Below are 19216 nucleotides of genomic sequence, written 5' to 3'. Positions count from 1 at the left end.
CGAGAGATAACAAGCGCAACCAGGAATAACACACAAAGGAAAGGCATCTTTAAAAAGACACATCTTTAAAAAGACGTTCCGTGTGTGCCACTCTTTTAGAGAAATATACTCTTTTAGAGAAATATACTCTTATTTCTGCCGAAGCACCCAGGGGAATTCTCTGCAGTGCACCAGTGCACAGGAGGGAGAAGCCGCTGAAATGCGGCATCAGATCCAGCAGAATTGAATGAACAGTCGTGGGAATTCAGCTCAGTGAGCATGACCGTTTGGCTCCGAAGAGAAAATCTGAATGAGTGGTTGCATACAAGCTCCTTTTATACCCGTATGTCCAGGGGAGTGGCATGCAAATACCACGCGCCAATTTTCATTGGCCTTTTATCAAAGACCAGAGGTGTCTCGGGCTCCCAAGAGTGACCCCTATTGTCACTACATCGACACAACTCTGAGTGAGTGACAGATAGGGAACCAACAGTGTGGATGGCCAGTCAGTGTTCTTTCATCCATCAAATCTGATTTCTGTACAAGGGCCATGAAAATCCATTTCTGTTTATGTCAAATTGAGGTAAATTTATTAATGACCTTGCCCTGTCATCAACACTACAATCCTGAGCTTTTATTTTATCAAGCACGTATACGTGGTGCTCACTCTCACTCTCTCTCACACACAAACCCACAGGCTCACAAGAATGTGTTAGATGGGCACAGCTGTGTTCCAATAAATCCCAGCAGCAGATGGACCTCAGTGACAGTGAAAAGGTCACATTGGACTTTAACTTTGACATTTATAGAGCATTCACTAGCACAAGTGGTGACAGGAGAGAGCTGCCCCTCTAAAATTCTATTAATTATCAGGTTAAATTAAATGTTGTCAAACAACAGATATCAGATGGCAAGAAAAATAATTAATAAACCCTTAGGTGAACCTCCTCCCAAGTCACATATTACCAGATATTATTGCTATAATATATATATATATATATATATATATATATATATATATATATATATATATATAGTATATATATATATATATATATATATATATATATATATATATATATATATATATATATATATATATATGTGTGTATGTATATATCTAAGGGATGAGCGATTTTCTGCTGCTGGACAGGACAGTAAACAAAATTTAATTGTTAAATTTACTCTGCTGTTTCTGTATTTTTGAGTGCAGCAGAGGAGACCCTTAATGTCCTTCACAGGATCAGACCACTGCCAAGTTAAAGCGGGCCAGCATGTGCTACCTGTGTGTGCATTCTAGCACACAACCATCCCAGACAGACATCAGGTGCCATTTTTTCACCCCAGGTGATATTGCAGTCCCATCTGTTGACAATTTGCACTTTTGGCTCCTTCCACACATTCAAATAAAGCTTGTACAGGGCTCCTCAAGGCCTTAAAATAGTCAGGCTGCCAGAGGAGGCCCATTAGTGGGCTGCGGGTGGCATTTAAGCCTGGGGACAAGCTGATGAGCCCTGTCCTACCCTACAGAAACACAAAGTATGAATGCCTCTAGCTGCCTCCAAGCTGATATTATGTGGGGTGGCATGGATAGAAGACATGACTAATTCCACCCCTGGTTCCTTGTACAGCTTTTCAGTTTGTTGAAGCTGTATTGTATTGTCTGTTTTGCAAATAAAACATACCATGTTGAAAAGACCAGCATTACTGGGCACCAGTTACAGTATGTTGTGTTTTGGATGCTGGTCCCTAAGATGCAATGCTGGTGTGACGATGTGTCCACCAGGCTTCTTAACTAGCTTAACTAGCAAGACCTCCTTGGTCTATCAGCTTTACCAAAAAGACTGTGCTGGTTGACAAGCAGTTTTGCTGGTGAACTGCATGGCTATGATGGTCAACCATCAAGACCAGCACCAAACCAGCCTAGACCAGCATAGAAATTCATGATGGTCTACACTGGTCTTTTAAGCAGGGTACACACAAGACAAAACATTGGAACAAACACCTTCATAACTAAATAAGGAAAAACTAATTTCTAAAGATGACTCCGTTAAAATTCACAGCGCAATGCATTTGTCTTCAAGGGTGAAAATGTTCTTCAGTGGACCAACAGCCTTGTGTTTCAGTGTGGATTCTATGTGCTGTGACTTTCAAGGTCTAATTGCTTTTCATAGCCTGTGAGATGAGGGGGAAGAGCGCATCCATTGTGTTCATTTGACACAGGGCCAATCAGCTTTTCTTTACAACAATATTGCTTATCATGTGGAGGTGTTACCCATAACTGCACACTTGTTGACTTTGGAAAGACAGCATACAAGCAATTCATTCAAACAAACATAATGGCAGGGAGCCCATCTTCCTTCAAGAACTGCATATTGCACAACTCACTAACACTATTTCACACACTGAATGTGTTTGATTTTACAAACCATATTTTATACCAGTTGAAATCATGACTGGATATGTAAATATGAAGGGCTTTAGAATATATGATGACTGTTCAGGGTTGTTATATTGTCAAGCTGGATAAATGTGCATGCTCTCATAACTTGTTAAAAAGATTTATAAATGTGTAAATGCATAAAGCACACTGACTACAAATACAACCCTATATTACAACTATTTTAAATCAAAGAACATCAACAACACTAAACAGAGTCTGAGACTAAACAAACAGCTTGAAAAACTATTTCATTTCAGTAGTAACTAATTTCAGTAGAAATCAGAATGCCCAGTTCAGGCTGTTACAGAATATGCTTATTACATAGCCAAAGGCAGTTATGGGTACTCCTACAAGCTGTTCTGCTTAGTAGGAGATGCTACAGTACATTTCATGTACATCTGTGTAAATATTCATATATTATTACAGGTACCAAGCAATTTCCCTAGCTTAACTAGTCAGAACTAATTACATATTGTGTAATTTACTTTCTACTATGCAGGTAAGGTCACTTTCCAATCACTTTAAGGCTCAAATACTGATTGGAAACTTGACATTCCATATTATCGATACTGTGCAATACTGCAGATATTGTTGACTTTTGTAGGACAAATTGCTTACCATTTTCCTCATTTGTAAGTTGCTTTGGATAAAGGCATCTGCTAAATGACTAAATGTATCATTGACAAGAGAAGGATGTGAACTTACAAGCAACCTTGCTAATGCAACAAGCATACACTGTAAAAAATGTTTTACATCTAGTTGTATCAAGGTGCTTTTTTGTGTTGACACAACTGTCGAATCAACTTTACATATTAAGTTATGATTCTATAAACTTGTACTCAAGTTGAATTAGCAAGTGTATTTGTCATCTCAACTCGCTTAACAAAGTTTTCTGAACAAAGAAAGACTTGCTAGCTCCCAGCATGCATTGGAGCATGAATAAATAATGAGGTTAATATTGTTGGCTTGTTTTCTTGCTATTGCAGACTTTATTTGTGCTGCAGTTGTTGTTTTTGTCATTATAGTTGATTAATAGTTGTGTGGTGATGTTAAAGCTGCACTTCGTTACTTTGTGCTCTCTAGCAACATCTGTGTGTGACGAGGAGGAGGGCGAGGCCGGGCCGTGACTACGCACGCCCGTCTCCCAATTGGGTTAATCAGCCGAGGAGAGGGATAAGGCAGCCGGATGCGGCAGTTCGAGAAAGAGAGAGAGAGCCATACGCAGCTGCCGTGTTTGTGTGTTTATGTCTTTGTCTTTATGTTTTAATTTTTCATTAAACATTACTTTGATAGTTTGTCCAGTTCCTGCTTCCTCCTTTCCCATTTTAACCCTGTTACACTGTGGTTGAAATTTAAAACTGCAAGCAATTTGCGGAACAATGCATTACGTCGGTCGTGTTCTGACATTGCTCTTCTGGTGGATGAATCTCCCAATTTAAGCTTATCTGGACATCGCCTATGTGTGATCATGACTGGAGCCGGAGTCATAACGTGCTATTTTCATGTTTATATTATGCTATAGGTTTAAACATTTGAAACGAAAATATTACTTGCTTTGATGAAGATAAACAACACTCTTATTTACATATCTGAATGAATTTTACACTTAAATCACTTTTCTGACACTACACTCAAAGCACTTTTAAATAGAGAATAGGGGAATCTCCTCAGCCACCACCAGTATATCTTAATATGATTATTCAAGTGTTTTATCTACTATTAATGTTTGAATTGTACTACAATTTTCAATTTAAGAGGTTAAACTCATGATATGGCTGATACGAGTTCAATAGACCTATATTTATACTATATTGTCCAGTCTCAGTTCCTACAATAGGAAGCAGCGTGAAGCATTTACATGTTTCCATTGATCATGGTATAAATATTGGGGGTTGTACTTGGTTGTTTTGAATATTGGGGGGGGGTTACCTCCCCACCATCTCCCCCGGAATCTACGCCCCTGTGTAAGGACATTGTTTTGACACTGATTGTATATGTACTCAATCAATAATGGCAATTTGTTCATTTTTAACCAAAAAATCTTACCATAGTGCAGCTTTAAGAGCTGATATTTTATTTGATGTTTGTTGAGTATCAGCATTGGTGAGGTTTGTGTGTCAAGTGTTGACATCTATGCACCTCCGAATTAAACTATAATACGTGTAGCCTGTGTCTCTCAAGAAGGGATCATCCTGCCGTGCAAAACTTGCAGGGTTTACTTGACAATTAAAGTCAGGTTCACTGATCACTAACTTTACAGTGGCAGACCTTAAAGTTCAGTAAACTATAGTGAAGTTGTTATAACTTATCCCAATTTAAGTTCAGCTTACTAAACTGATTAAAGGTGATGTATGTAACTTGATGTCAAAATACATTCTCCTATCCCAGTTTATTGTTCATTGACATCTATAAGTAAGCCATTAGTGGGTTTATCTTCCCCAAAAGTATAAACATTGAGCCTCCCAGGCACTATCAATCATTGATGTTTATATTTTGAGCGGCCCGCTCAGCTCCACCCATTCCTTTCTAACTCAAACTATAGCGTAAGTTTGGGGCGTGGCTACTTGAACTAGCTGTTTAGCTAAGGGAATATGAACAACATATGAACTTGTGTTAAAAAGGAAAAGAAATTTAGCTTTGCCTACAAATGTTAAAGCCAAAATTTGAAGACTTGCTAAAAGACAGAGACAGAGAATGGAGTAAAACCAGAGTGAACATTGGCATCACATTTACAAGGTGGAGGATACATACACACATATGCACACACGCACACACACAAGGTCAACAACAGCAATCTCGCCTAGGGTGCCAAAATGTTCAGAAACAGCACTGTCGTTACACTTACTAGTTACCAGATAAACCATCCTACCTCATTTGTATAATATATATAAATAACGCTCTGTCCTTCACAAAGTGCATTAAACAAGGGGTAACACACATTCACAGCGTTTAAGTTTTTCATCTTAATTATCTCTGTTGGTATCAGCCATGACAAATGGCTCATCTGTGACAATGGGGTCACAGTGAGCCATACAAATGCCCATCAAATTGCATTCCATATCAAGATGACTTAATGCTCAATGTCCTGGCAGGAAGGTCAAGTAGAACTGAGATGGCCAATACACAAGACATGCAGCAGCTAATCTACCAGATAATGATTAGTGGTCGACTGATATATCGCCAAGGCCGATAAATCGGCCGTTATTCAAGAATTTTTTAATTATCGGCATCAGCCAATACATTTTCCCCTTTGGCCAATATGTTTCTTGAGGGTGCTGAGAATCGCCTGCTTGCATGTGAAGCGACTGAGACATGTAAACGACCAGTCACGGTTTGTTTTGTTGATACGTGCCATCGTGTTACTACAATAATAGACTGGTGTGTAACACACTCATTTAAACGGTCTGCATATCAGAGCCGCAGCAGACGCGTTTGAGCTCATAATGTTAAAGCGCTCGCCTGTTTCATTCTCTCTCTCTCCTCAACAGTTCCCTGTAACTGTTAACTTTCTTGTCTAATGATAAAAAGGCACAGATCAATAAAACTAATACCATATACCGTCTTCAAATATGCGCTTATCTCGTTTAAACAGATGTACTAAACCAACCTCACACAACTTCAGCAGATCCAGCATACTGTGGAACATTCATAAATCTCCCTCTGAAGCACATATTCTAACAGTCTCTCCTCAACAGTTCCATGTTACTTTTCTAATGATAAAAGGCAAATATCAATAATACTTCTATTATTAATAATAAATCCAGTGTTTTCTTCCCGTCGAGAGCTCATCTAATATCTTCCTCTGAAGTGCGTATCCCAACAGCCAGAATCAAAAACTTCAGGATCAGGATCAAAAGTTCCTCTTATTCACAAATCATGACGGTCAGTCCGTGACAATCCAAGCAGGCGATCCAGGCCATTTAAACTGTCAGGAGATTGCTGCTAGCACTGGATCCACATGAGTGCGTGAGTGCAACTTCAAAGTAAAAGCACTTCACGTGTGCTAGGAGTAAATGTCTTGTTCGCTATGCACTGTATGTGCAATTGGTTTGATTCTGTATTTTTTGAGAAAATGCGATTGCTAACATTGACTAGAGATCTGCAACCTGACCTGGGCCCGATGGGACCCGAGAACCCGATGGGTTACGGGATGGGTTCGGGTCAGTTTTTCAAATAGAACTTCAGGTTCGGGTCAGGTTCAGGTTTGTAATTAATGAAAAAATAGGCTTATCGAACTTGTTTCATGCACACACTCTCACTCACAGACACGCGCGAACGGACGAGTCAGGGGCCGTTCACAACTAATGTGTTTTTGCACACGTCTGTTCTGTTTTCCCATTGTTTAAACACATGCTGGAAAAATGTCTTTGACATCTGCACCATGTCTTGCTTTTTCTTCAGCATCTCGCACAGGACTGGCATATTTTAAACACCAAGTCAAGTTAAAATGAACTTCAAATTTTCAAAAACGCATGTTGAGACACCTACGCTCTGTTTCATTCTTTGCGCTGCTTCTAGATTGTTTTTTGGCGCAGCTGTCACAAAGATTCAACATTCTAAACAAGTTCAGGCTGAACAGAGGGGACTGTTGCATTGTATCATATTATTCTTGATTGTTTTGCACCAAGTGAAGTTTCAGCAAATAAACTGTAAGGCAATGCTTTTTTCCCCTTCTGCTCTAGTGTACGGTGCTGTGCCTTGTTAAAATTGTATGTTTACTGTTTCAGTACTGTTACGAATGTTGCCTATATGCTTACATAAAATACAGCCTATTGCAACAGTATTTGCTAGGAGAAGAAATTCGATTGTAAGCGATTTGGGTTGGGATTGGGTTGGGTTCGGGCTTAAAATGTGACGGTATCGTTCGGTCCGTGTAGGGTTGGGCCACATGGTCTCGGGTACGGGTCGGGTTCGGGTTTCATTTTAAGGCCCGTGCAGACCTCCAATGTGGATATGCCATCGATGGTTGCTGGACAACTGTGTGTACTGTTATTTTCTTCTTCCTAATATATTAACAATGTCTTCGTGTTCAAATAAACACAAATCAGAAGAAACTGCTATCTACCATTTAAAATACATAATTTTGTTAGATAATGTTTTACAAAGTTAAAGTTTAGTGTGAAATTGAGTAAATATAGTGCTAAATAAGAGTTTTTTTTTTTGTTTGTTTTTTTGCAATTTTATGTTTATGTTATTTACTATATTAAATTGTGTGATATATTGGCATTGTATCAGCCTATCGGCCACCCTGCTCTCTGGATATCGGCATTGGCATCGGCATTAAAAAACCCATACCAGTTGACCACAAATAATGATGTTTGGCTAATGCCAAGTCACTCGCAGTACAAACAAGGAATATTGCCAGAGTTACATTTTCTTTTCATGGGCTTTAATAGGGAGTAAGTGTTTGTGTTGCAGTAAGAATTAGGACAGCAAGTATCTCAGTGGATGCTCTTAACACAGCCTGACAACAGTTTGCCTTGGCTATGTACCACACTTTTCTCAAAATCAGACCTTGTGGAATTTTGTCCTTGTTTGACTTTCTGTTGTGTCACATTCCTCAGTGCATTATTCATTGTTTTTGTTTAGCACCATGCAAAATCAATTAAGATATCAGTGATGACCTTGAACCAAGCCATAGAAAAGTAGCATCTCATATCTAGAAAAAATATTTATAATATCCCATTAGATTGCCAGAAACCTTTAAGTCACCTTAAGCCAGAACATTAACATCTGATATGAGACATTATCCCTCTGATTATTCTCTCTAGGGTCCCAGAGTTCTGTCTTAACAACCCCTTAATATGTGTTTCTCGGCCCTGAACTTGATGTGTACTCCATATTGGTATAAATATAGGCATAAACCCTGTGATGAGGGACTCCTTTATAAAAAAGCTAATACATTACTCTGCTCAAGGTAAAGCTATAAACCAAATGACTAGGCCATAATCACACAGACTTGCATATTAGCAAGGCAACTATGATGTGTGAAGACCCCTGTAGAAACAGGCACCACAGTGGCCTTGGTGAACCACTAGAATGGATCTCAGAAAACTTCTTGAAGGAGAGCTCCAGCTTTTATACCAACCATCAGCTGTAGGACAGTTTAATCCTTCAGACCATCAGACTGATTTGATGACCCATAATGACTATCACTGAACAACCAAATTCCATCTTCCTAAGCACTAAACTTTACAAATTTTACACTAAACTTAGACTCATTACATTGCATAGAACATAATATATCTTATACTTCTGCTTATTACTCTTCTGCTCATGTCTCATATAATTAGGCATGCATTCCACCACTGGACATTATACAGTGAATATTCTGGGTTCCCTGTCACTCCATTTGAACTCCTGCGTATTTGGTGGCTCTGCAAATTTAAATGGTTCTCCAGTTTTTACCCTCAAATGTAATTCCAGAGATTCAAATTGTACAGCTTCATTAACCAATTCTGGAAGCTTTAGAACTAGACATCCAATAGCTACTCTTACCAAAGTGTGAAAATGGTCTGAAGATCTTGTCACATGCCACACTCCCTCCAGGTAATGTTGTGCATGGAAAGGAAGAGGTGTGACAGTGGCCAAACAGGTTCGTTTGCCACCCACTCTAGCTGCTTCATCTTTATTCAAATGCATCTCCTGCTGTTTCTCCCTGGGTAGTGGATCACAGAGGTGCCCAGTGAGGTGTTGACCACTTGCAGTTGGAGAGCCCTGTGTGGGCCATTCCCAGGAAGTATGGGGTGAAATAACATTGTGGGATGCAACACGTGGTGGCAGCAAGCCAGAAAGGGGACCAGGCTGTAGGTCAGGCACATCGTCCAATGCCAGCCCCAGTGCAGAGTGGAGTGCCAGGCGTCTCAGGTGGTGAAGTGGGGTTCCACACACTTTACAGCTGCTCTGGGCACCACAGCCCCTGGGAGGCCATTCCAGAGTCTGGAGCTTGTCGAGGAGAAAGGCCGCAATTCTTGGGTCCTGTAAGGAAAGTCAGCAATATGTTAATGACAAGTTAACACAACACAGCTGCTAATGGTATTAGTTTGGTGTTTACACTGTGTTTTGGTTTAACTAACAGACTGATTATTACTTCTTAGATTGTGCTTAAATATTCACTATTCTTAAAGAAAAAACTGGGCTTAACTTAGTGCATTATGTATGTAGGACAGGACATAACACACTATGATGGCAGAAAGCTTTCAAGTAAGAATCAGCAGTGGCAGCTCAGTCCACATGTTGACAATGATGGGGTGTTTTCGATGCTAAGAACTATTGTGAAAATCGGTCTTGCCTGGCTACCTTGAAAGAGCAAACTCAGAGGGACAGCAGGACATAGAAAACATTTATTAGAGTATTGGGATTTGCTGCAATAAGTAACTGAACAACCATCTATTTTTTTTTTCTATTTTCTTTTTTTGGAGGTGGACGTTGACGGAAAATGTGTTCACAAGAAGGCATAAGAATGCACACTGAGAAACAGGCATACTATAATTAAGAGTATTCAACATCCCCTGAACAACTATGTAACTGAAACGTTTCATGAACATCATACATGAACAAAAAATATGCAAAAATCTGGGTTCCAGTGAGGCACTTACAATGGTGTGAATGGGGCCAGTCCGTAAACATTAAAATACTCACTTTTTCAAAAGTATAACCACAAGATAAAAACAATATGCATGTTAACATGATTTTAGTATGATAAAATTGCTTACTAACCATTTCTGGGTAAAGTTAAATCCAATTTTACAACCCGATGAAAAATAAAATCTGTTTTGTTTTTTGTTTTTTTTTACACATATAATACTGATGGCATATTTATAGTGAGAAATACAATAATAACATACAGGGATGCCCAAAAGTATTTGGACACTTATGTTACCTACATGTGTTATCGGAATTACTGTATCTACTTCCCAATTCTGATATGGTAATTACGAGTATGTTGCGTTCAAGTGCTTTGTAGTTGGAAAGAACAGGAAACATGTACGACACCAGGTTCATTCATACAAATTTCTTGAGGAACTTTTATTTTGACACCATGGCACATATTATTCAGTTAGCTTGCTGACGATAATGGAATTTTCGTCAAATACAAGCTTTTTTCTCGGTGTAACAATTTACAACATGCATCAAATGGTTGCTGATATACATAAATGTATATGACCAAAACGGCAAGCGCTGGCAACTGTATTTAGAAGCTGCATTTCGAAAATTGAACAAAACCTGTCATTCACTACAGAAACTGTACTCTCCTCCGCCATGTTGAAAGTTTATGACTCCTCCCATCTCAGAAACTCAGGTATCAAAATTATCTCTGAGTTTCCCAGTCGTAATTATTACTTAAGGGGTCGTTCATGTGCAACTTCCAAGTGGGAAACTCATATTTACAACAATTCCGATAGCATGTGTAGGGCTTTACTGGTTGTTTAGATCAGTGTTACTATCAGAAATAATTGGTAATTATTTCTTTAGTTATTAATTAATATTTAAATTAATTAATTGAATCTAACTCATTAAAACCTCATATGGGTCTCCAGTAAATGTAGTGCGCTACGTTTAGGAGCGGGTTTGGTTACTAGCAATAATTAATAATTATCAAAGATAATTATTAATTATTAAAATCAATAGAACATTGATGAGAATCAATGTTAGCTTTTTTAATCCTTTAAATCAACAATTATCAAAGATAATCACTAATCATTAACATCGATGAAACATTAATTAAAATTAACACTAGCATATTGATCATTCAAATTCAACAATCATCAAAGATAATTATCAACTATCAAAAATCAATAGAATATTAACAAGGATTAATATTGACAGGGCACCACCCTGGAATCAGGGACTAATAACCAGATAGTATAACAGTCTCAATATTAGATTGTTTTCTTAGGAAAATCGACATCCGAAGAATATCAATTTTCGGAGAAAAAAACAATGAATGAAGGCTTGAATCCGAGCACTGACATCCCGTCAGCATGACACAGGTGTATGCAAAACAAACCAAAACACTTCTCTTTGAAGTATAACAAAGTTTATTTATGCAGTAATATCAATTAATAATTAATACAATGCAGTCAATAAACTTTCAACTTACAACTACAAACTAAATAGTGATATGATTAGATATGGAAATCAAAATAATCCTATAACACATGAGGATGTGTGTGTGTGTGTGTGTGTGTAAGGAGGGACGCGCACAAAATGGCGCACGTGACTCTTGTGGAGAGTATGTCACGCGAGACTTCCAGCCAGAGAATATGGCCGCGAATGTGGGCGGAGAGAAACCAGTCAATGGTAGCTTATGGACAAAGCTGAGCTTTATCACGAAGCTATCTACAAGCCAAAAATGTGTGCGAGAATGTTTGTGAAGGGTCGTGTGTGTGTGTGTGTGTGTGTGTGTGTGTGTGTGTGTGTGTGTGTGTGTGTGTGTGGTTAGTACGAGAGACAGAGAGAATAAAGTGACGGCCCCAAAGCCGGTTTCACGATCGTGGGAGAGAAAGCAGCTGTTAGTTTATCACTCAGAGACGCAGTGGATGAATCGTAAACCGTCCCGCGGTCTTTGATTCTTTAATGGATAAACTCAGTTTGCCGGTCTCACCCGCGATGGCGGAAATGCACAACAGTCCAATGTGGTTGGACTACAATACAGCAAACCTCATTCATGATAATTAATACCCTGAGTGTTAATCGCAATGAGCGGACTCGGTGGTCCGTAAACTGTACAAGCAATAACCTTGATACACAAGAATAACACACTATAATATTCTATCTCTGCCCAGACGTAAACCTCTTACTTGAATTGCATGAGGACGTAGAATGTGTGTTCATCCGTCCTTTAACTCAGACTCGGTTCCTCGAGGCTCGGGTGATGACGGTTGGCCGTTTCCTCGCTCTGTCAGCGGGCAGTATGGCTGCTGATTCTCAGCGGGCTGGTGGAGAAATCAGCGACGTCAGCTTGATTGAAGTTGGAAGAGAAATCTTTTACCTCTTCACTTCTGCAGGCAAACGGATGAAGATGCGGAATGCGGTCTCCTTCGGATCCGTTAGAGTGTTCGGTGGAACACAGAGTAATCTCAACTCGTCCAGCGAGATGGAGATTGTATGGCCACAGTTTCCATTCAGATGTTACTTCCTTGTACCACGAGGCTGCACCTGAGAGCAGCGATGAGCTGCGTCTACGCACGGCGAGCAAAGTTGCTGGAAGCAAGTCCCGAAAGCATTTCAGAGGTATTTCTACTCCTGATGATGTCATGGTTGAGGTGCGTTCTGTCGTGTGCCTCATCCAATAGGAGTTGAGAGTTCGATCCTTTAGTGAGCAAGGCTTCATGGGATTTGTAGTCTGTTTTGGACTCCCTTTGTTTTGGCGCGGTTTTTATCAGTAAGATTTATGACTTGTTATGTGGGGGCCTGAGTTAGGTTTTACGACTGTGTTAGGCCTGCCTTTGTCTTCTATCTGAATACATGAGGCCCAACACATGTGAAGGCAGCATTAAGCCACACTTGAAAATGTATGAATGTCTTTGCATTAGATAATGAAATATCAATCCAAGAGGCAAGTATTTTAAAGAAACACAATCACTCTTTACAAGCAAAGTAAAATAATCTAAAAAAGCAAAAGTTTGCTAGGTTTTAAATGATGAAACAATAGATTTCAAAATGAAGACAAGAATTATTTGGAAACTTTCCAAATTATTTGGTTGTCAGACGTTAGTGGAGCATGTCCATTGAAAACATGATGAGCTACACCTGAGGTTCTTCTGCTAGGACACCTGAGTGAACTTGAGGGGAACTGACTTCATACGATATCTATAAAAAAAAAAATAACTGAGAAATTTCTGAGAAAAGGTCTAGCATGATTTGCTTGCAAATGCCATCTGATATTTAGTTTCTAATGCAATGAAATTCATTTTAGTATTTTTAACTGGAGATTTAAGTGGCCAAATACTTTTTAGGGCCACTGTATAAAGAGATAAATGAACTTACATTAAGTAGAACATAAGTTACACAAAACGATCCTTAAGTGTAAACTTTTGGTGAACTTGGGCATTCCTAACAGCTGCTTCTTTTAAAAAAAATAAAATCAATGCACTCTCTCTCCATGCATTGCAACATTGTGTGTAGTTTGATTTAAGGATTTTAATAAACTCCTTTTGCCTGCTGTTACTTTATCAGCCATGACTACACACAGTTCTGGGTTTCTCTGTCTACTGCCGACACCCTCAGTGTATTTTTGCGGGAGTGAAATGGAGGTCAGGGGACAAAGCCCAGACCTCAGGACAACTCTTCATGATGATTGAGTGCTTTTGTCTGGGGGCGGAGGACTTCTGCAGATGGTTTACTGCAGGGGAAATTGTACGACATAGGCATGCCAGATGCCTGCAATCTGCTTCAATCGGCATGCATGCAACCCCCTCAACCTGTTAGAGCTGCCTCTGGGCATAAGGCTTGGCTGACACCCTTAAGAGGAAGCACCCTGGATGTGTGAGACTAGTCCAATGATCTGATAATTTTATGGCCTTAGATCAAGACTGACAATACTGAAAATGACTGCTATTGATAATGAAAATGAATTAGTTTGGACTAAATAGAAAAAAGATCAAATCTGATTCAGCAAAGTTGTTAAAGGGTTAGTTCACCAAAAATGAAAATGCTGTCATTTTTTACTCACTCGTTCCAAACCGGAAATTTTGAAGAATGTACTGATTGCTCTTTTACATGCAATTATTAGATTCAAAACAAATGCAAAAGTACAAAAAGTGATCTTGTGTACAATATTCCAAGTCTTCTGTAGCCATTTGTTCACTTTGTGTGAGGAACCAGTTTTGTGAACCAGATCAAATAAACTCAAATGAATGATTTGTTCATTAATAAGTCCGGTTTGGAACAAAATATGGGTAAATGATGACATAATTTTAATTTGGCAGTGACCTATTTCTTTAAAATTAGTTTTAATCACTGTTCAATGTTTGTACTTCCAATTATAGGTGTTAAAGTACACTAAATCTTTATCATAAAAAGGAAGAGTCTATTCGTTTAAGGGCTTTGTAGAAGCTCTGTCAACAACTGTCCATAAAAGCCTTTCTGTGTGTTCGTTTAAACACTGTGAATCATAAAAATGCTAAATGACATCTGCAGAATGCAAAATGACCAGATGATGTGAATGCATGCACAAACATAGAGTGTGTTAGCCCCTCCACCCATTCAACAGACAAATGCCACTTGTTAAGTGCTAGTCACACCACAGTGCTGCTGGAGAGTGCCTTCCATTGTATAGAGATTTGAAGCCAGGCTGCTGTCTGCACCCTTTATTTTGTCTGTTGGCTTCTGGTGCCCTCATAGGCAAACATGTAGAGGTTAGAAATGCTTCATTCATAAGTCAATGCCTTTCTATGAGCTGGTGCCCTATGGGCCCCGCCCCACATGTGTTCACAATGGCCACTGCATTCTGATAGACATGACAAAGGGATGAGGGTGACCAGGCACACTTTAGGACACACTTGAGGACAGGATGACAGAAACATTACAGAGCTTGAACCTCTTAACAACAGTAGTAAGAGGAAATTTGATGCAGGCAATCTGAAACACTAGCCAGTAGATTTTACCAATAAAGAACTACATAGTGCAGTGGTATTAAATAAATAAATATAGGTGTAGCTTCTGGGGGTTTGTGGTGTCAGACCCCCTCCCGATTAAGGCTTTACAAATAACAATTTAATCACAAAACCTTTAGTGGTTTAGATAATTGTCATTTAGCTAACTGTGCTAGTGAAGTATAATGACGGTGAACTTCAACAGATTGCACCCTAAATTACCTTTACAAATACATTATATCATTTAACAGATGTTTAAAATTCTTTAAAATTCTTTAACCTCTAAATTCCTTGAGCAGTGGCTCAAATATAGGCTGTGATGTTCTGTCAGACTCATATTAAAAGACGCAAACACAAAATGCACTTCAAAACTGGTGTTTGTTTACTGTGCCACTCTGGTCAACAACACAACGCATCAACGTATCAACAACAATCTTATGCATTCTCCGTATCTGTATTGCACATGTGCATAGCATTGTATCAACAATGATAATGTTCAGAACATTCCATAGGCTACTCTGATAAAGATGACATACATGCTAAGGTAACCTGCAATACTGTATATGCAAATTAGCCTTCTAATATAACCAAAATACTAGTGTTATGCGGACCTGGATGCTATTCGCTCCTTCAAGAATACAATTCGGTGACAGTCAGAAAATCGCTTCAAGCTGAAGTCCGATGACCTGACAGAATACATCCCAATTGTCAGTTCTGTGCATTGGGACATCTGACTTGGATGTTGTTCGCTCCTTCAAGTTCGCTACTTCAATGACAGAATGCATCCCTATTGTCGTCTGCATGCTAGATCCCGTGGCCGCACAGTATGAACAAGAGGACCACGTATCTCAGTTTTTTATTCATCTGACATCTACAACCTGCATATGTGTATAGATTATATCAAATAGTCCCTTGTGCATCCAGTTCATATTTCTGTAATTCTTTACATCTACATGTTGAAACACCTCTACCAAATTACTGCAACATTCTGTGCACTTGTAGACATAGTCTTTAAATACCTGATTATAAAAGTAAACTTATTCCATCAAAGACATGGTTATATACGGAAATGTTGTTGTTTATATAATATAGAACACAATAAAACCATAGGAAAGCAAAATACATAAATTGAGGAATGTTTATCAACTAACTAATGAATGCTCTGTGAAGTCATAACTTAAGAGCACAAGATCTTTTCAGTTTTATCCTCAATCCAATCCTTAAAGTTTTCTAACAAAGCATGTATGAATTACCACATTATAAAGACAAGATTTTTTATTACCTGCTTTTTCCTCATTAGTCCATTCAAATGAAGATAACACTTGCTGATAAATTCTGGCACTTGACTAGTTCAAGTTCTTGTAACCTCTCAAACCATGGCTTCTGATCTGCAGTCAAACCACAACTAACTGATCTTGGAGACGGTTCTGCTTACTCGCAAATCGGTGTCATAAATCACATCACCCAAACAATTGAGAATTATCCTCATAAGCACAGCAACAGACGGAGTGTTTTGTGTGCTGGAGGTCAGGGGGTGGCCTGGATGCTCCTCTAGCAGAAGTCAAAGGCTAGGAATGAACAGTTGCTTTGCCTTTTATTCACGAATGCCAACAGGTCCTGATGTTAAACTAAAAAAGATGTCTTTCTAAAAAAGGATAAGATCCTATGGACACTTAAGACAAAAATAGGTGAGAAGATAACCAAAATGTCATGTAAAATGTTTTCAACAAAATGTCTTAATAAAGAGAATTTGTATGGCTTCATCCCTGCTAACATGGCACACAAATGCAGTATACTGTATATATATAACTCTAGCAGCATTTGCCCTTTGCAGCTCTTGCCTGGTTACCCACTGAAGCTAAGCAGGGTAGAGCCTGGCTAGTACCTGGATGGGAGACCCCTTGGGGAAAACTAAGGAAAAATGTGTTATGTGTTAAATGGTGTTAATTCTACCTGACGGTGTGGGTCCAAATGCCCCCAGCATAGTGATGGGGACAATATACTGTAAAAAAGCACTGTCTTTTGGATGAGACTTAATGGAATAGTTCACCCAAAAATGAAAATGTGCTGATAATTTACTCACCCTCAGGCCATCCAAGATGTATCTGAGTTTCTTTCTTCATCAAAACAGAATTTAAGACTTTTAGGATTTCATTTCAGGCCTCCTCCTCTAAACAATGCAAGTGACTGTCCTCCATTTTTTGACGGTCCAACATGCATATTTAAGGTTCATCAAAATAATCCACACGACTCCAGTCGACAAATAAAGTTCTTCTGAATGCAAACGATTTTCAGAAACAAAACAATACTTATATACTTTTTAACTACAAATGTTCGCTTCCATACATCTCTGTGATGCGCACTCATGAGAGGGATGACGTAAGCTCGTTGGTAAGGTCACGTGTCACGTGGACGAGGAGTCAGGAAGCGTGTCATTGTTTACATCGTTTTTTTATTATTATTAATGATTTGGAAATTATAATTTTTTTATTTTATATTGATTTGAAATTGTTTTGGACTGTTTTGGTTTGTGAACGGCACAAGTTTCTCTTGTAAACAATGACGCGCTTCCTAACTCCTCCTCCACGTGACGCGTGACCTTACCGACGAGCTTACGTCATCCCTCTCATGAGCGCATGTCACAGAGATGTACAAAGTGAACATTTGTAGTTAAAAAGTATATAAGTATTGTTTTGTTTCTAAAAATAATAAATCGTTTTCATTCAGAAGAACTTTATTTGTCGACTGGAGTCGTGTGGATTATTTTGATGCTCCCTAAATATGCATTTTGGACTGTCAAAAAATGGAGGACATTCACTTGCATTGTTTAGAGGAGGAGGCCTGAAATGAAATCCTAAAAGTCTTAAATTCTGTTTTGATGAAGAAAGAAACTCAGATACATCTTGGATGGCCAGAGGGTGAGTAAATTATCAGCAAATTTTCATTTTTGGGTGAACTATTCCTTTAAAACCAAGGTCTTGACTCTCGTGGTCATTAAAAATCCCAGGACATTCCTTTAAAAAGAGTAAAGGTATAACCCTGATGTCCTGGCCAAATTTGCCCACTGGCCTTTATCCATCATAGTTTCCTAATAATCCCCTGTACATATGAATTGGCTACATCTCTGTACCCTCCTCTCCACCAATAGCTGGTGTGTTGGGGGCGTTCTGGTGCACTATGGTTGTTGTCGCATAATCCATGTGTATGCTGCACACTGGTGGTGGTTGAGGAGATTCCCCCTCTACTATGTAAATAGCTTTGCGTGCCTAGAAAAGTGCTATACTGTATACTGTAAATGTAAGGAATAAAATTTAAATAGTATATTGGCCAGAGGAGGCAAAACCCACTTCGCTTTGCATAATGCCTAAGAAAATCCCTAGCCCATGATACAATCACTATAACACAAGGCCTCTCATGCCTTATTTACTCGTGCTTTCGCTATTAGCAGTCCCGAAATTGTGGAACAGTCTACCACTATCTCTTAGAATCATTTCGACAGAATCAGAATTTGAATCAAAGATAAAAACCTATACCTTCGAGCTGGCCTACAACTAATCCCAGAGCCTGTCCTTGGTCGGTGTAAATTTTAATATGTGCTATGATGTCTTTCCTTTTTGTGCTTTAGGGTTGTACATAGATGGATTTGTAATTGCATTATGTTATGTCCTTTTAATTATTGTTGTAGAGCACAGTGGTCAACCAGTGTTGTTTTTATTGTGCTTTATAAATGATTGATTGATTGATTGATTGATATTGCTTTAGTACCACACCAGATAGAGTAACGTTTAAAAATACATTTCCTCTCCTTGGTTACTCTGACTAATTTACCTTCTTCAAGTCAAAGTTGTTCTTCCCATCAACACACAAATTGCCCCCTGTGCTGCCTCCAAGGCAACCCTTACAATGTATTCCACTCTTTTAATATTCATGCTACCAGGAGTCTTCAAAACACCTGTGTATACATCCCTTCCCTGTGAAACCTGTTCTCTCCCTCAATGGAGGTGTATTCTTTGTTTAAAAAAAAAATTTTTTTTTTAAACAAAATATGCATTTGCCACAAAATACTTTCAAATAGGATACTCTAATTAGTATTGCAAATTAACCCTGGTCACAAGTAGCTTTATACAAGCTACATAAAAGTCTGGTGTCGGAACTGGTGTACTTAGTGCATTATGCTCATTACTGACTACTATGA

General features: G+C 38.8%; 1 protein-coding gene across 2 annotated transcripts in view; it reads right to left on the bottom strand.

Annotated features, from left to right (window-relative positions):
* Positions 1-19216, bottom strand: part of kif26aa (kinesin family member 26Aa) — a 141480-nt gene that overhangs the window by 72375 nt on the left and 49889 nt on the right. For both annotated transcript variants that reach the window (XM_051645504.1, XM_051645505.1), the window contains one exon: positions 8921-9400. In XM_051645504.1, coding sequence (XP_051501464.1) covers positions 8921-9400 — 480 coding nt within the window. The remainder of the gene's footprint in view (positions 1-8920; positions 9401-19216) is intronic.

The sequence above is a fragment of the Myxocyprinus asiaticus genome, chromosome 19, assembly GCF_019703515.2.
Source record: "Myxocyprinus asiaticus isolate MX2 ecotype Aquarium Trade chromosome 19, UBuf_Myxa_2, whole genome shotgun sequence".
Taxonomy (NCBI): Eukaryota; Metazoa; Chordata; class Actinopteri; order Cypriniformes; family Catostomidae; genus Myxocyprinus; species Myxocyprinus asiaticus.
The sequence above is the reverse complement of the archived record's forward strand: the minus strand, read 5'-3'. Positions and strand labels throughout refer to the sequence as shown.